At 45.9% G+C, this 25,339-nt stretch overlaps 2 protein-coding genes across 5 annotated transcripts in view; one reads left to right on the forward strand and one right to left on the reverse strand.

Annotated features, from left to right (window-relative positions):
• Positions 1 to 25,339, reverse strand: part of CTNNA1 (catenin alpha 1) — a 117,505-nt gene that overhangs the window by 46,805 nt on the left and 45,361 nt on the right. Inside the window, exons 1-3 of one of the 2 annotated variants that reach the window (XM_058034510.1) lie at positions 8,494 to 8,587; positions 1,393 to 1,473; positions 465 to 617 (exon numbers count right to left, since the gene is read on the reverse strand). In XM_058034510.1, the coding sequence (XP_057890493.1) occupies positions 465 to 617; positions 1,393 to 1,425 (186 nt within the window). In that variant the 5' untranslated portion in view covers positions 1,426 to 1,473; positions 8,494 to 8,587. Of the gene's footprint in view, positions 1 to 464; positions 618 to 1,392; positions 1,474 to 8,493; positions 8,588 to 25,339 lie in introns of those variants that run through there. The other variant, XM_058034509.1, reaches the window with a different exon arrangement.
• LRRTM2 (leucine rich repeat transmembrane neuronal 2) lies at positions 8,892 to 11,196 on the forward strand. 3 transcript variants are annotated; one of them, XM_058034512.1, is made up of 2 exons: positions 8,892 to 9,299; positions 9,635 to 11,196. In XM_058034512.1, exons 1-2 carry the CDS (start codon positions 9,296 to 9,298, stop codon positions 11,182 to 11,184), a joined length of 1,554 nt encoding a protein of 517 aa, XP_057890495.1. In that variant the 5' UTR covers positions 8,892 to 9,295; the 3' UTR covers positions 11,185 to 11,196. The 3 variants fall into 3 exon arrangements, with proteins under 3 accessions (XP_057890495.1, XP_057890496.1, XP_057890497.1); XM_058034513.1 differs by having other exon boundaries at positions 8,893 to 9,299; positions 10,063 to 11,196; XM_058034514.1 differs by having other exon boundaries at positions 8,893 to 9,299; positions 10,084 to 11,196.

A 25,339-nucleotide genomic window follows, 5' to 3' on the forward strand; every position in this document is an offset into this window, starting at 1 on the left:
GGCATCAGTTGTGCTGTCACTCCAAGTGTTCTGTTTGCTCTTTACACACACGGGCAGCTCTTCATTCCGAAAGCCCTCACACAAAAGGCCTGTTTATATTCAGTGGGATTTTACTGGAAAGAAAACCCCTCCAGGCTTCAAAGCAATGGGTCAAACTGTCCAGCAGGACAATCATGCCCTTGTCTCCCTTACTCCAACTGACCACCTCCAAGTAACAAAACCTTTATCATGCACTCACATTGTAATATCCGCAACTACATGGGTTATTTAACAGCTCCTTTTGATAAGCTTACATTTTCAATTATTTAAATATTAAATTGTGTTTAAATTCATTCAAATAAAATTTTAAAAGGAATTTTATTGCAGAATTTGCTGTGTGCTTCAGCAGAACTGAAAAACCTGTTTTGCCTAGTCTTGCCTTAATTTAACTAGTAACAATTAAATTTTAATTTGTACCATCTTACCTCAATCAATTTGTTGGCATGTTCACGGAAAACCTGGGCATATTCTTTAACTTCTTTTTCATTCCCATTCTTGGCAGCTTCAATCAATACTAAAAGAGGAACATTTGTTTCCAGAAAAGAGTCTGAAACATGGTCCATAACAGCTTTGCGGAGCTAAAATAAAAATAAAAGAACGAGTTATTCTTCAGTAGTGTTCCACTGCTGTTTCCCTCTTACTGTATTAGTACATACAGCTTCAACTACTTTTGTCACTGATCCTTTTTCCTTTGTGTGACCAAGGCTTTCCCTGCACTAAGTCTTGTCTACACACTTTTTGCTTCAATTTAAATGAAATCTCCTTAAAAAATGGATTAGTTATAGAAGTGCAAGTCACCAGTTTGGCCACAAATATTGATTTAGCAGCTCATATTGGTTTTGTCTGAGTAAATTTGCTGTTTTCTCTCAGCTGATTAAACAACACACTGATTTAACTTTTTTATTTTTCTGCTAGAATAAAAACATTTTTCAACAAACCTTATCCATATTCTCACTTACTCAAAAATGGGAATATATTGTTTTAAAGCCAAACAGACAAAAAGCTGATGCTACATAAATACAGTTCTCAAATAAAATAGGTTGAGATGAACACCACCAGGACTATAAAATATCACTGATTATCTTCCAAGTCCATCAAGTAAAAGTTGGTTTTGGGGGGCTTTGGTTGGGTTTTTTAATCTCTCTTGACATGAGGATAATTAAGACTCCAACATCTGTATCACAGGGAATCAACGGGGAATTACATTCCCACACCATGCTTCCCACTGGAAGCTTCTGGCCTTTAATTCACTGAAGACAGGCCAGCAAACCCACTGTCCACCAGGAACAAATCCCTAGAAGGCAGCACTGCACTCCTGTGCCTCAGCCAGCACCACCTCTGACCACTCCTCACCTGCCTGCGCAGGTCTCTGGTCTTCTTGGTCATTTTATCAATGGCAGAGTTCAGGGCATCACTTCTTTCCTTACGGCCAGCCTGGAAAACAGCAGACAAAGAGGTAAACAGGTATCCAGGGTCTCAAAGTTAAACCAGTTGTTATTCATTTCAAGTATATAGTAAGCTTCTGTTTCTATTGTTGAGGTTTGTGGAGTGATTCTGGCACGGGCAGTGGAGTCTCCACCTCCCTGATAAGGCAGGCACTGCTCCTGCACACCCCACCCAGGGATCACACAACACTGCTCCTGAGCAGGCAGCCAAAAGCCCAGAATCAAAAGTCAAATCCTTATAAACCATTTTTTGGGTAAGACATTCAAAGTGAGTGAAATTTCAAGTGAGTCCCCAGGCCCACCCGTGGGGAGCTGCCAAGGTTTGATCCTGCACGTTTCGCCTGAGCCCCGTTGTTAGAGAGGCCAAAGGGCCAAGCAGCAGGGGCAGCTTCCCTTTTCCATCAGACATTGGGTCAAAAATATCCTCATTTCTAACAAATTAGGAGTCAGATAAGACAGTGGTGATGGTCTGATTTTGCTAGGAGATTTTTCTCTTTAATATAGCTTATTTAGGGTTTCAAAACACACTTTATTCAACCACAATCCAATTTCTGAAGTCCTAAGCCACAATCAATATAATTATTCAGTTGAGAAGAAAAACCATTTAGCAGTGCTGCAGTGAGTGTATGCCAGGTATCAATTCTCCAGGTGACAGGCTGGTGTGAAATATCTGGATGAACAGCCTTGAATCTAAAACATCAAGTCCACTCTACAGCAGAAATAAAAAATGGGGGGAGGGAGTTAGGATGTTGTAATGTCATTATAGTGTAATGAATTATTGAAGATTTGTCACCGCCATGATCAAGTTATTTGATTCTCATCACAAAAGGTAACTGAAAAGTGACTGGAGCTAAACCCAGGAGCTTGTTGTGACACTGCCAGACCTGCAGCAGCCCAGCACTGGCCCCCTTTATGCTCTACATTTAAAAATCAAAGCTGAAGGCTCTAAATAAAGTGAAGATTAATGCACTGATTTACCCAACACTTTGCTGCTGCCCTGCTCAGGGGATATGACAGACAAGACTCCCTGAGCAATGGCTCTGGCCCTGGCATGCTGGTGGCAGTAGAGAGGGGTGTCACCTGTGGGGGACAGTGACCCCAGAAGCTGCCACCAGGCACTGCCCCAGCCACAACTGCTCCAAGACACCAACCTGCAGTGGCAGCTGCTTCACCCCTGTTTACCCACGGCAACGTGAACATTTTACTGAACCCACAGCACCCTCCCCACACAGTGGGTTTTTTTTCCCAGGAATATGTTTGGATCTAAGATATATGCTCATCTATTATGCAGAAAGCCAAACATTCAGCTGTTCCAAGAAGTGCCATTTTACTTCTCCCTGGGTGCTCCCACATTACCATTTTAACAAGAAGCAGGAGCAGGGATTTGAGGCGATACCACCCATCAATTCCATTTTGCTGTCCCTGGCTTCACAGCCCACAGCCTCGGTGCACAGCACCAGATGCCTTCTGGATGAGAGGAAAACCAAGAGATGGCCTCCACTAATGGACCACTATGCAAAACACCCCAACAAAGCACATTAAAGCTTGAGCAGCGCTGATTTCTCACTGCTCATCTGTTCCTATGAAACTACACCACATCCTAGCACAGAAAGAGCTGTAGAATCCAACCCCCCTTTAGGAAGGCAGCTCCAGTTTATTTCTACCTTGCTGGTATGCATAAGTTTTAGTACAGAAGAGCTTGTCAAGAGCATGACCAGAATTTACTTCAGAAGGCTGCAAGATAAAGCATCCTGCTAATTTAGCTCTGGTGATTTAGCACATGGAGTCACTAATTGGGATCCTTTGCTAGGGCTGAGTGGGGGCAGAGCAGGACAGACCCAGGACACCTCAGTGGGTACACACACCCTGCTGTCACATCTTAACCATCACAGCCAATTCCAACCAAGGTCCTGCAGACAACAATGTCGAGTTTTGCCCAGCTGAAGTTTCCTGACCATTTTTCCCCCAGCATAATAAACACTGTGGTGCCAAACAAACCCATTAGGAGCTGGTGGAACACGTGGACAGCCCATGGCAGCACAAACCCCCGTGGGCACAGAAACATGCTGAGGCTCACCCCTGACCACAGCACTGTCACTCTGCCCAGGCTGCCACACAAGTCAGCAATTTTACCCATTGGTTCCACCCTACAGTTCAAAAGTCCTCTTTGAGCTGGGCTCCCTCTCTCAACTAATAAATCATGTTTTAAAGGCTCCAAGTGCCAGTTTAGCTCTTCTGGGTAATTTGTTCCACTAACCAATTAGTCTGACCATTAAAAACTGGTACTCATGTCTGGTGTGAGCCTTCACTGAGGAGCCAGCTAATGACCCAGCAGGACAAGGCAGCCCAGCCAGCAGCTCCTGCTATCCACGGGATTAGGAGGACTCACAAGAGTGAAGCCCAAATATTCAGATTTCTAATAGGATTTTTAGATATTCAGCACAAAACTCTGCTGAGGGAATCACAAGCCCTGCAGCCAGAGAGCAGCTAATAGATTCAGTAGATTTAATAGGGTCATGATGACCATGTCAATCATTCTGCAGTATGATATCCCAACTCTGACCAGTATCATGGATAATAAATTTAGCCATGGTGCAAATTTACTTTAAATTAAATCAGATCTTTATCAAAGAGGATAGAATTGATGTTAAAAATTGCTTGTTACCCCCACTCCATCTCTGCTCTTCCCCCACCATTGCTGCTCCCCTTGCAGAGCTCCACAAACATTCCCTGTCACATCCCTGCAGTCCCAGCTCACACCACCATCCCCAGAGGGGACTCTTTTAATGCTCAAAGCAAAGAAAAGGGATTTGTACACAGGGAGGGGAGCAGAATCATCATTTCTGTCACAAAGCCTTCCTGCTGTAGGTGTGCCATCTGAACTCAGACAAGCAAAAGACAGACCCAAGCTTTTCCTATAGCTATAGAGGTTAAAATCTAATCTCAACTGATCTATAGAGGTACATGAGCATGGTGGTGGTGGTGCATTCCACCAGGATCAACAGGATCAGGTCCTGTAACCAGCTACTCAAAGATATGCTTTTGTAGCTAAATATCACAAATATCTGCTGTTAATCTTAAAGGCTCATCATCAGTTTGGGTTAAACTGAGCCCACAGAGGTATTGAGGGAGACAGTACCTCCAGCTCAGCAGCACCTCACGCCTTCCCTGCAGAGCCCACCATGTCCCCTCTCAAATCAGCACCCAGATGTAAGCCAGATACAGCACTGCTGAGAGCCACCACTGTGCCACCTCCACCCACACACAAGCACCAAAAAGGATGGCTGGCAAAGAGGTTTCTGCTTCAGGTGTCTGGGAATTGACTCCTGGGCTCTCAGTACAACAGGCAGCATGCTGGCTAATGATGGGCGCTGAGTAAGCTACGAGTGAGTGCTTGGCACACCTTCCTGTGGGGAGGCAGTGTGTCACCGTGTGTCACCGTGTGTCACCGTGTGTCACCGTGTGTCACCGTGCCACCTCTGAGCTCTGCTGCCAGGGGTCACTGGACCTCTGTGCTCGGGTGCATTGTGTCCCATGCTTGCTTCTGCCCTGCCACCCAGGCTCACTCTGTGTCCAGAGGATAACCAGGCACAGCCCTCCATCACTGTGACAGCAGGGCTGCCAACCAACTCCAGCCAGAGCAGGGCTGGCCCAGGCCAGGCAGTGAGCACTGAGGTGGGACCCACGCCAATTCCAGCAGTGCTTTCACATCCCAGTGCAGGAAGCAGGACTGTGCCCTGGTTTGCTGCAGGAAGGAATCTCCCACAGCCAGGCACAGCTCAGCACAGCAGATGGGCTGCATGGCATTGCCCGGGCTTCAGCAAGAACCTGAGTGACAATAAAGCTGCCTGCACTGTCCCCCTGCCCAGCTGGCCATGCCACAGCACTGCCACCCTGACATCCCTCCCCACGGCCAGGCTGCACCACAGGGAGGGGAAGGGTGGCACTTGCACTCACCCTGGTACAAGGAGGAATTACAGCCAGTGCCAGGTGCACAGAGCTGCCAGACAGGGAGGTGACAGCCACCACGCTGTGCCACCACATGTGCCCTTTGCTCCCATGAAGACAAGGACACCCAACCTTCAGTGCCCATCCCTCCCACTGCCCTCCCCCAAAGGACTCTGCAGCTGGCCTGAAGCCCTGGGCACATCTCTGCTGCTGGGTCACCTCCAACGTGCCTTTGTCTTGTGTGTCCCCTACTAGGGCTCAGTGCTTCCACAGCAGCGAATCCAAGTGACAGAGCACACATGGTGACACTCCAGCCACACCTCCTGCCTCACAGCCCTGTGACACAGCACAAACACAACCTTTGGCCAAAAGGCAGCAAATCCTCCCATGGTCCCGAGGTGCTAACGCCCAGCAATCATTCCCACGGCCACTCCTGCAGGCAGAAGGGCGAGCTGGCAGTGCCACACACGGGCCGCTGGCAGTGCCACACACGGGCCGCTGGCAGTGCCACACACGGGCTGCTGGCAGTGCCACACACGGGCCGCTGGCAGTGCCACACACGGGCTGCTGGCAGTGCCACACACGGGCCGCTGGCAGTGCCACACACGGGCTGCCTGTCCCGCCTGCTGCAGCCTCACCTGCAGCTCCAGGCCCCCAGCACAGCAAAGCCATGCAGCCCCCACATCCCCATCCAGTAAAATTAGCTTGTATATTGCTCTTAATACACTAGGAAGGCTTCCACAAGATGTCAGCCTAACTAAATGACAACGCTCGCCTCAGGGTGCAATTCTACTTTCCCAGCGCATGGGTTTAGCAGGAAAACCAGTTGTGTTGCTGCTCCAGGAGCGGGGTAGGTGAGAAGCCCTCAAAACCCTTGGTCCTAGCAAACTTATTCCTGCCAATTTCTCTGTCCACACTGCATATGAGGGTTCAGGCTGCCATCAAGTTCCTGCTGTGGCAGAAGTGCCCAGGTGGCATCAGACATGGCTTTTCATGCTGGGCAATGACTATTCAGGCTCAGAAGAAATGCATTTGCCTGAGTTTTCTGGGGGTTTATTCCCAGTCTGTTGCACCCTGACACCCCAGGCAGCTCCCAAGGAGCAATATAAATGTTACTGCAGTGTTCCAGACTTCAGAGACTGAGATGCACACTTGAGGTAATAACTGTTATTTCACAGCAAGTGCACATAAAAACATGTTTTGCTAAGAAAAGCATCCATAAAGTTCGCGTTAAGTTTCCTAAACAGGAAACTCGCTGGCAAGGTGCTAAATAGCCCTTGTTTGGTTAAGGGCCAAAGAATGGAGAGCTTCAGAAAAGGAGCAACTCACCGTGTTTGAACATTAACTCTTAACTCTATGCCAAATTACACAATCTTAACGTGGGAGGAACCTACCAGCAGATATTGATGCAAAAAAGCAAAATGTTTCCAACCATACCTAATTTCAGTCTCCTGGGAAGAAGGAAAGAGCTGACAGTTGACCTCTAATTATACCCTTTGGAATGCTGTTGTTAAATGTTATGGTAACATATTGAAATGTTATTAGAATTAAAACCAACACCTCCGACCAGGGTGTTGCACAGAGCTGCTCCAAGAATCCTCTGCAGGTGCTGCAGAGCCGAGGTTCCACTGGACAGCTGGAGCTGAGCCTGAGCTCTTTGTACCCTCAACATTAAACAAGAAGGATCTCTTTAAATAAGTTTATGTAATTTCTTTGCATGGATTTCTTTCACACTGGAGCAAATGTGAAAACATTTACTATGGCAGAGCAATTTAAGAAATTTATCTAACATTTCCTAATTTGCTTCATGATTAAAGAATGCTACTTTCCCGATGGGCTCAGGGTAAGGTTTATTTGTTTTGCTTTAGCTTTTTTTGAGTTTTTTGAGATTTTATTCTTGTGCATTCATGTTCTCCATTGCTTTACTTTCCACTCAGTGCTCCCCTTAAGTGTGCCCATCCCAGAAAGGAGGCACCAGAGGCACCATCACCATTCCACCACAGGACAGCCAAGGGACAAGCAGGCAGAGAATAGCAGGTTTTGCCTTAAGCAATGACCTCCAAGGAACCAAAGCAAGGAACCAACACTTAATGACAAAGGTAAACAGCCATTTTATTTTAAACACAATTCATCCTCCTCCATCATCATGGGAAATTTCATATTCTCAGCTCATTCTAGATCTTGGAGGTTAGAGGTGATACCTCGCTGCTACACAGCAAACATTTTCAAGTGCCTCCTCTCCATTGTTGCTTTATATCTCAAGGAGAAAATTTTTAAAAAGCTTATCCAAGTTGCCTGGAGCAGGAAACCAGCACCCCCCTGCACCTACACTGAGCTATGACCAGAGCAGTGGCTCCAAAGGCTTTACCTGCACATGCATCCTAAAATCATATAAAAACGACAACTGAACCTGGTAATTTACCTTTCAGTACCAGCTGTCCCAGAGGAGAGGTTGCTCTGAATAATGAAGGGCAATGAACCTTTAAAGCAAACAAACAGCCCTAAGAGAGCCCACTGTCCTCCTCCTGGCTGCGTGTGCACGCTCCAGCCAGAGCCCGGGGGGCTGGAGAGCACACACAGCTCTGCAGCCCCAAACTCACAGGATAACTGTGACAGACCCACCCCGCAGCCAGGGGCTCCTGGAGGGGTGTCCCCCCTGAGGGGACACACAGCAGCAGGACATTGTGGTGACCACAAGGAAGCCCTCGCACCGCTCTGAGCCCCGACTGGAAATGCCAATCTCACCATTTCCACCCTGCACTCCAGTGCCCAGGAAAAAGCAAGTACAAAAGCCACCGTTTGGGAGGAGAAAATAGATTTTCTAGTTTCATAACTGCACACTGTCAAGCTGGATTCCAATTAAATTTTTCCTGTGCCCTAAGGCAAGCTTTGCTTTTTCCAGAAATTTCTCCTGGCTTGAAGCGCTTGCCCCTGTGCCCTGCTCCCGGGCTGTACTTCCTGACACTCCTGCTCCAGCTCCAGCACTGCTCTCCGCACTTCTGCAGGGACCACATCACACACAGCTGTCACACAGCGCTCTGAGCTGCCCAATCCCTCTCACCTCCACAAAAGCCAGTGCTGACCAGCATCCTCTATTCAAACTCTGCGCATTTTGTATCTAAAAGTTCCTTTCATGCAGGGAGATTTAGCAGAAAAGTGGGAGCAGGCAGCACTCAGGCACTTCCATCCGCCGCTCTGCGCTGCTTTTAACCCCAGCTGAGCAGAGCCGGCGCAGACGTGGGGGGAGCAGGGTGCTGCGAGTCCCTCCTGCTCCTGCTGTCCTGGGGACCAAGCACTCCTGCCGCGGGATTTTTCCCCCTCTATCAGTGGTCTTTAACATGATCACAGCATGCAGCACAATGCTTTAAAACAGCAAAGCTTCTGGAAAACCCAAACAAAAGGAACGTCACCAGGTGACGTCAGCCTATATAGAGCCCTGTGTGGTCGCAGCGCATAAGCAAATCCATTCTTGTACCGCTTCCCTGAAAAGCTTTTCAGTAAATGCACTCATGCTACTACAGGAGCTTCTCTCAGCAATAAGCCACCCATCTGCCATCAACAAGTTAGGACTAAAGGAAGCCACAGCTGCGGAAAAGGAAAACGTGAGCTTCAATTAACCAGCTGAGCAGCCACGGAGGACGAAAACTTGTGTTAAGATTTAAAAATTGCAGACCTGTCAGAGGAGATCAAGGCAGCAATTTCAAAAGGAATATTCCAATAGAGCATCGTGGATTTTGCACTAATATCAAAGGACACTAAACCCAGTCAATTATTCAAGGCTGTCTTACATTAGAGCCTTTCACAGACTCACGGCGTTGAGTCTCAAACTACGACTGAATGCACCCTCCAATGTACTCAAAAGAATGGGTAAGTTCCTGCGTTTCTCTGTTCCTTGTATAATGAATGACAGCTCTGCTTTAAAGGAGCAGTTAAGATGCTAAAGCTGATTGCTCTGCACTGAACCTTATGAAAAAAATGTTTTCTGATAGCGCCACTGTAACCCTCCGTAATCGAGATAAAGACTCCTCCTAAGTGTAATGTCCAAGTATTCGGTTTGTCGTAGTAAGTTGTTTCTTGCATTTAGAATTAGCTTGTTGGAAATGCATGGCAATGTTATCTGCAGTGAAATCTTCCACCGTGATATTCCAAGTGTACTGATAAGGCTATCCTATCTTGTTGTTTTCCTAAATTATATTCTGCAGGCTTACATTTCAAGTGGCCATTAGAGGCTCGTATGCTGGCAGCACTATATGCAATGAGTATGGTTTTAAAAATGCTGCCTGCCTTGGGCATGGCTTGTCCACCAAAATGTCGCTGTGAGAAGCTGCTCTTTTACTGTGACTCTCAGGGGTTTCACTCAGTGCCAAACACCACTGAAAAGGGCTCGCTAGGTTTGTCACTGAGGCACAATTATATTACTGAACTTGAAAGGGATCAATTTGCAAGCTTCAGTCAACTTACTTGGCTTCACTTAGATCATAATCAAATTGCAACAGTCAGAGAAGATTCTTTTCAAGGACTGTATAAACTTAAGGAATTAGTCTTAAGTTCCAACAAAATCTTTCATTTGCCAAACACAACTTTTAGCCAGCTGCTTAACCTGCAGAATTTGGACCTCTCTTTTAATCAGTTATCCTCTCTGCACCCCGAGCTCTTCTACGGCCTTCGCAAGCTACAGACCTTGCACTTGCGATCCAACTCCCTGCGGACCATCCCGGTCCGCCTGTTCTGGGACTGTCGTAGCCTGGAATTCCTGGATTTGAGCACAAATCGCTTGCGAAGTTTGGCTCGCAATGGATTTGCGGGATTAATCAAGCTGAGGGAGCTTCACCTAGAGCACAACCAGCTGACAAAGATTAATTTTGCTCACTTCCTCCGGCTGAGCAGCCTGCACACGCTCTTCTTGCAGTGGAACAAAATTAGCAACTTGACATGTGGGATGGAGTGGACCTGGGGCACCTTAGCAAAGCTCGATTTGACTGGAAACGAAATCAAAGCCATCGACCTCACCGTCTTTGAAACTATGCCTAACCTTAAAACCCTCCTCATGGATAACAACAAGCTCACCACTCTGGATTCCAAAATCCTGAGCTCACTGACATCCCTCACCACCGTGGGCCTCTCCGGCAATCTGTGGGAATGCAGCTCAAAGATCTGCGCCTTGGCCACATGGTTGAGTGGCTTCCAAGGTCGGTGGGAGCACGCCATCCTCTGCCACAGCCCCGACCACACCCAGGGAGAGGATATTCTGGATGCAGTGTATGGCTTTCAGCTTTGCTGGAATTTATCGACTGTGGTTACCCCTGTGGCTACGACACCGTACACAGCTCCAACTACCGAGTACACGAAAAGAATAAGCTCTTCTCATTTCCATGTGGGAGACAAAGAGATTCCAACTACAGCAGGCATGGTCGTTACCACCGAAGAACAGTTCCCCGAGCCAAACAATGCCATCTTCACTCAGAGGGTAATTACAGGAACAATGGCTTTATTGTTTTCTTTCTTTTTTATCATTTTTATAGTGTTCATCTCCAGGAAGTGCTGCCCTCCCACACTAAGAAGAATTAGGCAGTGCTCAATGATTCAAAACCACAGGCAGCTCCGATCCCAAACGCGGCTGCATATGGCCAATATGTCAGACCAAGGACCCTATAACGAGTACGAACCCACCCACGAAGGACCCTTCATCATCATCAATGGCTACGGACAGTGCAAGTGCCAGCAGCTGCCCTATAAAGAATGTGAAGTATAATACCTACAGCCCATCACAAAGTAAATCAGATAAGTAACCTACTTTAAAATTGTAGGGACCTACATCAGATTCTAATTTTTACAAATGTTGACATAAAGCCTAATTTTCCAAGCTACTTAATGGAAACATTGTTTATGGAGTGGTGCAGTATTTTTAAGTTTTTTAAAAAATAAATCCATAATATTTTCAGTGTTAAAGAAGCAATGATTACATTCAACTTGCACTCCTAATGTTTAAAAGTCAAAGAGATGCTCACCTCAAACTATGTAAAATGTTTCATGTTATGTAATTATATGACTGTGTGTAAACATTTATACCCGAGTCTCCATATTCTACTTTTTCTACTGCAAACAGTCTTAGGGGAAGGAGACTGGATATCTGTGCAGGGATCTGTGGGGGACGTGCGCTCCGTTTGTTCCACTGCAGCTGGAGGATCCCAAACACTGCAGCTGGCTCTGGGCACTTTAAAGGCAGCCCAGGAGGAAGATTTTCCTCCTCTGAGCATTTCACTCCAGTAAGGGAAGGGAGGGAAAACAAAAGGAAAAAAAAAAAAAAAAAGAGTAACAAAGATCCAGGTGGGAATTTCAGTGCATTGGGGTGAATTTATCTGAAATAGTTTTGCTCTGTGCATGTTCATGGCTCAGCTTGCTGAAAGGGACAGCAGGCACAGAAAGGTGCAGTTCACACAGGCACACACACACAGGCAGGATGGGCACACACACGGGCACACACAAGAGCAGGATGGGCAGGACAGGCATACACAGCTCCAGGCAGGATGGGCACACACAGAGGAACAAGATGGGCACACACTGATGAGCACTCAGCCCCGGGCAGGATGGGCACACACACAGTTCCAAGCAGGATAGGCACACACACACACAGCCCCGGGCAGGATGGGCACACACACACACACACAGTTCCAAGCAGGATGGGCACACACACACAGAGTCTGAAGCAGGATGTGCACACACACACACAGAGCCCCAAGCAGGATGGGCACACACACACACAGAGCCCCAAGCAGGATGTGCACACACACACAGAGCCCCAAGCAGGATGTGCACACACACACACACACAGAGCCCCAGGCAGGATGTGCACACACACAGTCTGAAGCAGGATGGGCACACACACACACACACAGTTCCAAGCAGGATGGGCACACACACACACAGAGCCCCAAGCAGGATGTGCACACACACACAGAGCCCCAAGCAGGATGTGCACACACACACACACACAGAGCCCCAGGCAGGATGTGCACACACACAGTCTGAAGCAGGATGGGCACACACACACACACACAGAGCCCCAAGCAGGATGGGAACACACACGCACACACACAGTTCCAAGCAGGATGGGCACGCACACACACACAGTTCCAAGCAGGATGGGCACACACACATAGAGTCTGAAGCAGGATGTGCACACACACACACACAGAGCCCCAGGCAGGATGTGCACACACATACAGAGTCTGAAGCAGGATGGGCACACACACACACACACACAGAACCCCAAGCAGGATGGGCACACACACACAGAGAGACTGATGCAGGATGTGCACACACACACACACACATAGAGCCCCAAGCAGGATGGGCACACACCCCTCCAGGAGCAGGATAGCCCTCCGTGTGTCCCCAGACTGGCACTGCAGCTTCTTTAGAGAGGCTCAGCATGCTGGCATCGATTGGAAATATTAAGTGCATTCAGTCCTCGGCTCCCTGGTTTCACTTGATGATGCTTTTCATGAATTCAGGCTAATTACTTAATGATGATGAACAAACAGCATTTCAGCACCTTTTCATGTGTAAATACCCTTAATGCAAGGTTCTCTTAATTAAAAGCAAATACCAACAGCAAGGTTAAGGAGAAGAGGGAAGGAAGAAAGGAAGGAAGGAAGAAGCCTCTCTTTGTCCCCCTGCTGCCCCCCCAGCTGAGGCTTCCTCTGGCTGGGAAGCTATTTTCATGCACTAACTCCACTGGTTTCTCTGGAGACAGAATTAGTCCCTGTAATATAAGCTCTCACTTGTCCTCCTCTTCCAAAATTCAAGATAAAAAAAGACCCCTTCTGATAAGTTAGGAGAATATGACTAGTTTATAGAATAGTTCACTGAAAAATGTTTTGTTTCTTACTCGATATGGGACAGACTCTAAACTAGTATGACTTTTTAAAAAATCATATATAAATATATATACACATACACCTCATTCTAAGGGGTAATTTGGTTTCTTTAGCCAGAAGTACCATATTGCTATTTATACTCTATTATGGAATTATATGTAAATATTTGCAGATCTATGCAGCGATGGTGGTACTCAGATGCCACAAGGGTGGGAGGGTGGGGGGGTCTGCAAAGGATTACATTATTTTTAAGTCAACTGCTCAAATATTGTAAACATTCTAACCAAAGCTAAAAGATTCAGAGGGATGGAGAATTATTTTATATATATATACATGTATGTATAACTAAAAGATGTGTTGTGTCCAATGCTGCAGTGTTAAACAATTACCAGCACACCCCGATGAAGAAACGAAATTCCTCACAGTGTTGCCATACTTTGACCAAATCCATAATTACAGTATGCTAATTGTGATGTACTAAACAATCCTGCAAACTTTTTAAACAGAAAAACCACTGCACAAAAATCCGTTTGCTATTTCACTCTGCTTTTCTCTCTGTATTGCCACTTAGTGAGGTATTTAGGGTGCAATTATACAACAGTTTGATGTTTTCTTGTGAGATGAATTTGTCCAAGGCAATTATAGCAAGATAAGTAACTTCTCGTAAGATTTTACATAAAGGTTTTTCAATTGCTGGTTTTGAAGATATTAATTTGCAACATTTTACTTTTACATACAGTGCCCTTAATATAAAACCAATATTTTGTTTACTTCCCTTGACTCTGTACTTTAATGGAAGAGATGATCCAGTGAAGCCTAATGGATTTCCATAGAGATATCTTTGAACTCTTGTTACTGTTAATACTAAGATGAGTCCATTTACACCTGTTCATGGAAATTAATAACTGCTTTTAACTGACTACAAAAAATCCTGCGGGGTAGGTGGACAAAGAGCAGATATTCTGGATGGTTAAATCCCATGTGAGGCAGAAGGCCAGAGCTAAGCTGAGAAATACAAACCCATATTGGTCCCCAGGGGTATTTAGCTACTGTAGGGAGATTTGCTTTGCTCCTTCCCATCACTAAGTGCTCACAGCTCTCCTGAGGCCCAGGATGCTGCTCTAGGAGCAGGTGAGTGAGCACTGAGTGGGCATCGCTGCCCCTCACCCTGCACTGGCTGGCAAGGGCCAGCTCTGGGAGCCTGGGGAGGAGGCACTCGGGGATGACTTCCACCTACAGCTGCAGGGTACCAGCACAGACAAAGTCATCACTGAGCTTCTTAATTATTCTGGCAACCAAATAATGTGGCTGTGCTGCCATCCCCAATCAGATGTCACCACTGAACTCTGACAGCCTCAGCTGTGTCTGCAGGAAGCAATCCCAGAAGCCCTGGCTGTCAGACAGTGCAAGGGGTACCACCTCAGTCTTCCACAGAGGAACAAGAAGTGGCTGCTTGATGAGGAGCTGAGGTTCCTCCAGAGGAGGTGCTTTCCCAACAGCCCAGCTCTGTCCCACTCCATCTTTATGAGCTTTTCATTCCACCCAGGAAAAGCAAAGGCAGATCCTCCAGCAATGCTGCATTTAACCCTCTTCTCCATCCCTGCCACTCCTGGTGGTTTTCCAAGCATTAAGCACTGTTGCAGTGCCTGCCCAAGCACACCCACCCAGGCACCCAAGTTTCCACTGGTGCTCAAGTGCTTGGCTTGCACACAGCAGAGCAGGAGGCCAGCAGGCACAGCCCAGCACTGCTCCTGTTCCCTCTCTGCACTCCACAGCCAGTCTCCCAAATGCTCTGGTTTACAGCTGCTATTTCCAAACCCATTTGTTGCCAGGTTTCAGGCATAAGCAAAGCAATTCAGCAAACATTACATTTAGGGTAACAGGTATCATAAAACTCGCAGAATGTCAAACAGCAGCAGTGAAGTCAACTTGAATTCCCTGTGGAGGGACAGCGAGCACCAGGCAGAGCCATCGCTCTGCACAAGGACACAGCCAGAGGCTGTTAATATTTTTTATTTTAAAGTTACTGTCTTCCATTTGCAATTGCTTATGACTCTTCCAGGCAAGGAGGGGATTGGAATAATTGTGCTACTCAGCAGTCCCTGATTTATTTTGTTGATGGAACAAGAACCAGGATGATTTGGTTTAAATTAATCGTATTTCAGTACCAGCACTGGCTGATGACAGGAGCTTGTTAACCTGCCCTCCCCAATCTCTGCTGCACAGCCTCGGTTTGTACAGATCCTACACTGCTTACAGGTGCTTCAACATCTCCAGGCACAACCTCAGAGGTCTTTGGGTCTTTTAGAAACAGAATTTCTTGTACTGCTCTTGAGGTCCTCATCCCATCCAAAGATCTCCTCCATCCTCGCTGATATCCAGGCAGCTTCCCCCGCTCCTCACCCTTGTGTCAGTGAAATGGAAACCCAGCAGCACTAGTTCAGGTTTTGAGTCATTCTCCTGGAACAGGCTGAATTAATGCTCCCAGTTAGTCTCTCTGCATTAGATCAGTGTTTAAATGCACACAAGTAAAAATGACTCGATGAAGGGTGAAATGGGTGAGTGCTCAGTCTCCAGCTGAAGTACTCCTCTGCACTGAGCTCCCGTTCCCTATCAGATGGAAACATAATGAATGCTGCTCCATTGGTGTTCGGTTTTGTTTGTTTCTCCCCCAAGCAGAAATGATCCAATTTTTCAGTGATAAGCCACATGCAAATCTGAGCTTCTGTCCCATTACCCCCTTACAAGACAGGGCCTATTGCTACCTTGTAAAATCAGACACATCCCGTGGCTTTAAACCAGAAATCTGCACTACATGCTTATTTTTAATGTGTCTAAGATAATTTCTGTACTACTTTAATGGAAATAAAGTTGATTTAATTTTGTGATCTGTGAGCTATCAAAATCCATCTGTTCAGACCTATGAAACTTACCCAGGAGCTGAATTTCATCTTTCTTATGACGTTTTCCATAAAAATTAAACAAGTTCAGAGGGGGATACAGTATTTCTCCTCCCCTCCCAAAAGGAACAAGCAAGGAAACAACAGAAACCAAAGGCAGCAGCTCCTCCCTCCCCACACCTTCCTCCACTGCAAATGTCCCAGATGCTAAAATTGGTGCTGGGCTTTGCTTTTTAAGGCACCACGTTAGTAGGATGCTTAGAGATAATTTCAGAATCAGCTGGAAATTCAGCATTTCACATCTTGTGTAAAAATCTGCCTTGTGAGAGGCATCTAGGGAAAGGTATCAGAAGCCTTGAGGGGTATAGTCAGCCCTCAGATGGGGTGAAATAGCACTGCACACCCCTGTGTAAGCAGGTTGAACACCCCTGTGTAAGCACCTGCCATCTCCCAACCCCTCCTTTGTAAAAAGCCAAACAAAACCCACTCCATTTTTCTTTTTACTAATGAAAACACCAGTAAGTGAACTATTCTACCAGCTTAGCAACCCAAGATTACAGAGAGTCCTAGATGCATTGTGTTTAAATTATGTTTCAAGAGCCAACTTCTGGTGGGAGGGGGTGTGAGTAATGGAGTAAAACAAGTGCAGTGTACAGAAGCATTTTGTTATTAAAATTGTGTATACTGTAAAACTGAATTTGCCTCTTTCTTCCTCCCTTTTCAAACAGAGGTGCCAAAAGCTCACTCTTTCATGGTATGTTAAAAGCAGTCTGCACCCACTGTCCCGAGCAGAAGAGTCAGGTTTGTGCCATTTGCCACAGTCACAGCAAATCCAGCCCCTTCTGTTGTACCACAGTGAGCAAAATACACCCTTCTGCTGTACCACAGTGGGCAGGGCTCTTCCCAAACCAGGTGTCTCCTGACTAACAAAAACTGAGTGAAAACCAAACCAAAGCCAAACTCCTGGCCCTTGAATAGCGGCATCAGGCCCAGCCTGGCTCTGCCCCTGGGTGTTTCCTGGTCCCCAGGACACCTCCAGGGTCACCTGTGGGTCCCTGTGCCAGCCAGGAGCTGGCATTTCCAACGGGAACACCCTGCCAGCAGTGTGGCATGGACAAACAGCCCCTAAGGCTCAGAGGTGTCACACAGTGAGACAGCCCATCAGTTCTGAGCCACAGCCCTCCAGGAAGGTTCCCAAAACCACTCCAGGTAAAGGAAGTGTTCTCTGCATGAGCCACCACAGCATTCAGAGCCACTGTGCCTCAGTATCACGGGAAGGATTTCTGGGTTTGAGAAGTGACAAGCTCACAGCCACAGCCCAAAAGCCGTGACAGAGAACTGAACAAAAGAACGAGTCTCAGGATGTTCCAAGATGATTACATGCACTGAACCACCAGCTAAAATCATTTTAGTAACTAAGCCGTAGCTGCATTTACTTTTTCATCAAAAGGTTTGGCTGGAACAAGTTCTCAAGGGTTTTAAATGTCAGTTGGCAAACTGCCTCTCAAATCCTTCTAATATTTCAAAGCAGCACATTATATATCTATTTTCTTAAACTCTCAGAGACTAATTTTACAAGCAAAAGCATCTCACAGCTACAAACCCAGTTGTTCTCACAAGCAAAGGTAACAAACCTCAGAGAAAAAATAGTATTCTGAATACATTATGCAAAACTTTTAAATCCAATTAGGAACAAAGAAACGTCAACATCACTAGCAACTTACTTTTAAATGTAGGCTCTGTTAAGACAACTGCAAAAAAAATTGAAATTCAAGAATTTGACTGGAGAGGATTGCACAAATGAACTGACAACTGCAGCACTGGGAAACCCTGGCTCCCTCCTGCAGTGAATGTCCAGGTAAGGGACAGGATTCAGAGAGTGTTCACCCACCACAAAACCCTGATTGAGTATTTTCTGTAATCTGTTCTTAAGGAAAAGCTTTACAAAATCATTGTTACCTAATTAACAACTTCATTACCATGAAGATTTTAGGAAATTTTATTATAATGAGGTAAAGCTCTATTTGCCATATTTGACATAGGATTCACATGCTCTGGGTCTTATTCTGGGATAATTTTTTTTACAGTGAGGGTGGTGAAGCCCTGGGACAGGTTACCCAGAGAGGGGGGGATGCTCCTTCCCTGGAAACACTCCAGGCCAAGTTGGACAGGGCTGTGGGTGACCTGATCTATCTGAAGCTATTCCTACTCATTGCAGGGGGCTGGACTAGGGTGATTTTAAAGGTCCCTTCCCACCCCAACCATTCTGTGATTCTATTAAACAAAAAAGTGACAAATGTCCTATCAGCACAATCTCGCGTTTGTTTTTGTGATGCACAACTCTAAGGGCACTGAGCAAACTCTTCTGTGCTGACAAGTAACCAAATCCTGATTTCAGCTCTTCAGCTGGTTTTAATCCACAAGGTCTATAATTTAACTTCTTCTTTTAAGTTTTCTAAAAGGACGAAAGTTAAACACACACAAAAATCATTTAAGCATAAAAAGCAGGAGCAAGAAGCTGAACCAAGACCAGAGGGGAACATCCCTTGAGTTAAACCCAATTTCTTCTCCCCAGTACGTAACACAAACACTTGTAGTGTGCACACACAAGCGAAATGAAGGGTATTGATGTTTAAATGAAGTAATCAATCTTTCTTTTATAAAACCAAGGTATTTCTTTTGAGTGTCATGGAAGTAACTTCCCTGTTATCCCCAGCAGACTCTCCTCCTTGCACACTGAATACTCAAGCAAACTGGACACAGAGGAGCTGCTGGTTTTCCCTCCACCCCTTCCTCCCCACAGCCTCTGTGTGACAGAGGTGCATCCTGCTTTGTACCAGTTAAAAATCCAGCCATATTTCATGAGAAGTCTTGGAGTAAGTGGAAAAGGTTCATCCATCAAGAAGGTTCTTAAATAATGAATGAGTCATAATTCTTTACAGTCAAAAGCAATTAATTTTCTGTATTGTAATCAGGAGAATAAATCTGAAAAATCCATTCTAATGGCTCTGAATCTGAAGTAGTGTTGCAGCTGAATTTTTAATTTTAAAATACAGGAGCAGTGAGGACTTCTGCTGTTTAAACATACAATCTTCTACCAAACAGAACAGCTTTACTGCATATTTAATAGGTAGAACAGGTTTTTGTGAGACCACATGAGATTAAAGATAGCATTAGATACAGGAAATGCATTTCAAGCAGAAAGGTTCTTCCAAGATACCTCTTAACTGTATCACCACTAAAACACTTGAAATATCCTTTATGAAGTGTACAAAATATTCAGAAAATCTTCCTGCAAGAAGTAGTTTTACTTACATGTTTGCAAAGAGCTAAAAATATTGAGTAGTGTGTTAATGTGGAATCCAGCTCAGCCCTACAGCAACTGTTCCTATTAGGAAGCATTTGCTCTTTTCCCACTAACTCCTAAATAATCCATCACACATCCAGAACCTCTGCCTCTGAAGCCATGTGCTGTTAGCTGGGACTATCAATTTCTGCCCTCAAATGGATTGCTTCAACCCTAGCACCACTTTAGGTTTGAATTCCTTTAGAGAACAAACCTGTAAAATTAAGAGAGCTCTTAGCTAATAATGACACAGTGTGCTAAGGAGTGAGAGCATGGGAAATGGGCAGGGACACAATGCTACAAGGGCAGCTCCATCACTGAAGGCACCACACAGCACTTCACTGGGGTGAAACCACACTCCCTGCACTGCAGCCACTCTCAGAGCTTGGCTAACACCCTCTGCTTTGAGGAAGGCAAATTTCAGCTGTCCAAGCAACCCAGCTGCTCCAGAGGGGGGTCATGCACTGAGCATCCTCAGCACACACCTACCAAAGGATGTGAGCCAGGAACAAACCCCCGGTTTGGGAAAACCACCCAGCAGTGCCATGCTGCAAGCCCCCAGCTCTAAGCACACAGCTCTGACTTAAAGAGCAGGAGATATTAAAGCACCATCTCTGCTGTCCTCAGGAGAAGACAACATGCTCCAGTAAAGACCTGGAACTACTTATTGATCCCATCCAGCCCTGAAGCACAACATCCCCACACAAACAGCAACAGCTGCTTGAAATTCTGCCTGAATAATTTAAAGGTTAAAGAAATTCTCCTCAAGCTTTCCAGAGAGTCCCGAAGATGGAAATAGCTGGAAATAGATGGAATTGCTCCCAGGTAGGACAAACACCGAGCTCAGCACCCAGGGGAGCAGCAGCCACTGCAAGGCTGACCAGAGCACAGGCAGCCAAGCTGGGGAGCCCCTAACGACAGCTGGAAGCTCTCTGGGTAGCAAGGGTGTATCTGCAGGGTCCAGGCCTTCAAGAATTCCACAGCCATAGGGCAGGCAGGCAGAAAAAGCCATCTCCACTTTATATTCTTGTCTGTGGACGACCAGCTTAGCTCTGGGATATCCATTAGCAGCATGGCAGCTGTGGAGCTTGGAAGTAAGGGAGCTGTGTCTTCTGATGCCTTCTGCCTGCAGTTAGCATCCAGAAACTTCCAAAAAGGCTAAAGTTAGACATCTGACTGGGATGAACCAGAAAAATCCCAACACCAACCAAATGAAAACGAAACCAAAATAAACAAACCAACCCAGTGAGCTTTGGCAGGTACTGCATCTTTAACATCACAATGTGCTCCTGAACAGAACAAAAGTAAGATAATTCTGACTGGTGACTTCTAGGAGATGCTCGTTCACCTTCTACTGAACTTTTAGGAGTTGTCTGTTCACCCTTGTGCTGGGTTTGCCAAACCACGACAATGCTTTACTGAACCTACGAAGCCTCAGCCTCGATGTCTCAGGTGCAATGAGCCCTTGCCAGGTATTCCTCCCTGCCAGTGAGTCTCCAGACCAGCTACAACACCACCCCCAGTTAAACTCAGCAAACACCCAGAGGGCTCACTTTGTAACAACACAACAGCAGGACTAAGGAATTCCAGTTATTTACAGACCACTCAGAACACCCTCAGTGCTGGGAGCTGCTGAACAAACTGCAGTGCCTCTTCCACGCCAAGTTTTGGATTAGTCAGCAGTGTAAATATTTATTGACAAATTTGACACTTGGATAAAACCATTGCTTTGTTCCACACCCAAGAGGTGTTTCTGGAATGAAATCCAAGTCCTTGCCCCCCTGCTGCAGAGGTGTCCCTTCCCAGCAGGGCCCTGCAGGAGGTTCCTGAGTGTTGAGATGAAGGGAGAACGACCATCCTTTAATGCATCGAACTCCGATTTATTGATCGATCAGTCACTTTAAATAACAGTGCTAATTAACTTCATGCATATTCCAAAATCCATGTCCACGATAGGCTAACAGAGAAAACTCTAACCAGTCCTTTTGTTTTACAATACCGATAATTGTTTACACAAAACAAAACCAGTGTTCCCACTGTGATATGAAAGGTTCCCAAAACTTCCACATCTGTTCTCAGGGTGCCATCTTTTCCCAGAGAGGGTGTTTTGCTTGTTATGGGAAGACTGTCTGAGAACCTTATTGTTTATAAAGTGATGCCTGAGAAAGTCTAATTGTTTATAGAAATCAGGCTGGGAACTGCTTTTGGAACTGCTTTGCAACTACCTTTTACTTTTCTCTCAATTGTATGGCTTCATGGCCTTTTTCTTTAAGCCATGCTTGAACTAAACTCCCGACACCTGAGCACACAGCACTGGCACAGCAGTGGGATCACGGCTGGAGCTGTGAGCGCTCCACACCTTCCCCAGCCCCTCCTGTCTGACAGCACACCCTCAAACACAGGGACAAATGGAAACACACACAAGGAGGAGGCAGACTCCAGTGCAACCAGCAGATAAATCCCAGGAATATTGTCCCTTCATACCTAGAGCTGTCTATGGACAACAATTAACTTGACAAAGGGTGCCAGGAGAGTGTCCAGAGACACATGAAAAAGGTTTATGCCACATTCAAATGAGCTGATGCCACCCGGCTGCAGACTGCTTCCTTCTTCTTAGTGGGCACTCCATCATTTGAATATGCCCCAATAAAGCTGCATCATCAAGAGAGGAACTTTCTGACACCTACTTTTACTGTCCATTTATTCAAAACCAGTAGTCTTCATCAGGCAAATTAATAAGTGATCATCAGCTTTAGAAAGCAATTTCAATTGTCATGCAAATATAGCTCTACTGTAGGAAGCAGCTTACTGGCTCTGCCCCAGCCTCAGGCTGTGCTGGCACAGTCAACAACAAAAACCAGTCCATCCTGCCTGGAAAATACCAGCAAACCACTCCAAAAATATGAGCTTATGCAAATAACAAAACAACCTAACCACTCTATCCCTCTAAAGCATTAATTATGCACACATATCCAGTTAATTAAATATATATAAAATAGAGACATTTCAGGTGGATTTCCTGCGTCACATTATGAAATACATGCAATCAGTGATCCTGGGGAATTAACTGGTATCAATCAAAAAACATTTAAAAGTCAAAAGCAAATCTCAAAACAAGCCCTAAACTTTTTAATGGAAAGTTTACTCTTGGAAGGAGTTATAAAAGAGGTTTTTTATAATTACTCCATCCTGTTTGCTCCATTTGCTTATGCAAGAGAAGTGTTTTTAACTACTGACAGGACTAGGATTAAATGACAAGTCCACATACTTGATCCAGATTGTTCACAGGCACAAGGTGAAAAATATGATAAAGAACATGAACAGGTTTTAGTGAGCTGAGCCAGGAAAAAAAATCAAACCCACATTCCTTCTGAGCAGAAAATGGGATTTTTTTGGTGATTATTAAAATAATTTCTATCAAGGCAAGTACACAGGCTGATTTCTATTCTGATAAGGGGTTTGGTCACTTTTTATGTAATGCAGTTATAATCAAGAGAGGCCTGCTTTACCTCTGCTATCAAAACCACTGTCTTCAAATCAAGTATTTCAAGTCAGTCACATACTTCCAGTCGCCTCACTAATATTAAAAAAACCTCAAAAAATCTTATTTTCTCACAGGAGAGTTATAATTTGCAATTTGAGTCTTGCAGTCTGTTCCCTAATGAAAAAGAAAAATCGGGAGAGCACATGGGTCTTCCTCCACATTTCACAGCATCTTTTAACTTTAATGGCAATTGACCAAAAGCTTCAGGACTGCTGCAGGCTAAAAACAGTTCCTAATCCCAGTAATCAGTCTGGAATTCCCACTCAAGGGCAAAACTGGGAGCAGCTAAAAACACTGGGACTGGTTTGTAAGAATTCACATCCTAAGAACAACCAAATGTAGCTGTCCCAGCCCTGGAAGTGTCCAAGGCCAGGCTGGAAATGAGGATAAAGAGGAGGGAGTGTGCCCAGTGAGACCAGGGTCAGGTGATGTGGGAAGAACACAGAGATGCTGCTCCCCCCACTGCAGGCAGAAAATCTGTGTGGACAAAGCTCAGCTGGGGCTGCCAGAACTGGGGAATAATAACAATTTATAAAGATATTAATGGTGAAAGGCAGTGCAGAGATGACTTCAGTGTGTTCCAGGATGAGGAGGATCACCTCACAGACAGGGAAAGGCAGAGATTTAATGCATTCTTTGCCTCTGTCTTCAACACGGATCATGGACCAAGGGGGTCCCAGTGCCCTGAGCTGGAGCTCCATGATTGTCACAATGATCAGCTCCCAGTGACCCTGAAACCATGCAGGATCTGCTGCTCCAGCTGGATCCCTACAAACCTACAGGGGTCTGATGGGATTCATCCAAGAATCCTCAAAGAGCTGCTGATATCATCACAAAGCCTCTCTTGATGATTTTTGAGTGGTGTTGGCAATCTGGAGAGGTCCCAGCTGACTGGAAGCTGGGGAACATTGTTCTGATTTTCAAGAAGGGCAAGGAGGAGGACCCGGAAACCACAGGCCTGTCATTCTCACTTCAGTGCTGGGTGAAGTTGTGGAGGTTATTCTGGGAGGTGCTGAAAAACACCTGGAGGACAGAGGCATCAGTCACAACCAGCACAGATACAGAGGGGAAAGTCCTGCTCACCAAACCTGATTTCCTTCTGCAACAGGGCATCCCACCTGGCTGACTGAGGAAAGCCACCTGATGTGAGCTTTTTCAGGCTCAGGCTGGATCTCAGGGAAAGGTTCTGCCCCAGAGGGTGCTGGCACTGTCCAGGGAATGGGCACGGCCCCGAGGGTGCCAGAGCTCCAGGAGCCTTTGGGCACCAGGGATGCACAGGGGGCACTGCTGGGGGGTCTGGGCAGGGCATTGAAATCCTTGTGGGTTCTTCCAAGCCAGGATATTCTATGATCCTCTAAGTCTTCTTTTAAGTGATGGTGAAACCAAACCTTTAAAGTTACTGTCTAGTGCTATCAATGTATTATTTCTTGAGGGGAAAAAAAATCATTGCAACAGCAAAAAGTTTTTTTAAACTATTATTTGCACCTGTGGTGTGGAGGAGGAAGAGAAGGGATGAAGAGAGGTGTTTGTCAGGTCTAAAAAACAACAGATTCTCAAACATTTTGTACTACTTTTATACCACTTCTAGGTAACAGATCAATCTACCAGTGTTCTCTTAAGGCTTATTCTCATATCTAGCAAGTTAATAGCATATGTTTTATGATATATAGCACGAAGGTTCTACACCTCGGCAGCACATTTCTACCACTGAAGCAAAAATATCTATTTTTAAAATCAGTAATGGTAGGAAAGTGCCAGGGTGCCAAGAAAGTCATCCTGTAACAACATACATCTTTTCCCTAAAAGTGCAAAAGAAAACCCAAAATGGCAATAATACATCACATGCTAAACCTGGCTTTTCATGGAATTGAGTTTCCCCACTTTCCATCACATCATGATGCTGGGGCTCTACAACCCAGACCAAACCCAGCATGAACCAAGGAGAAGTACCTGAAACCCTTTGCAAAATGGCTCAGGTTTCTATTTCTTGTTACCCTGCAGGTGTTTTTTAGCTGAGCTCAGAGGCAGCTGCAGGCCCTGACTTCCAGCAGCACACTCAGGTCACACAATATCCTGAGCACAAGGATCAGAGTCCAGCTCCCAGGGGAATGGCCCACACAGGGATGGAGCCCCACACCTTGGGGTTATTAACAGCATCCTCTGACCCCTGAGCCCGTCTCAGGCCATCCCTCCCTCCACACCAGGGCAGGTCCTGTTCCATGTCCCAGAGGCAGAGC

This window comes from Melospiza georgiana, chromosome 15, assembly GCF_028018845.1.
Source record: "Melospiza georgiana isolate bMelGeo1 chromosome 15, bMelGeo1.pri, whole genome shotgun sequence".
NCBI lineage: Eukaryota > Metazoa > Chordata > Aves > Passeriformes > Passerellidae > Melospiza > Melospiza georgiana.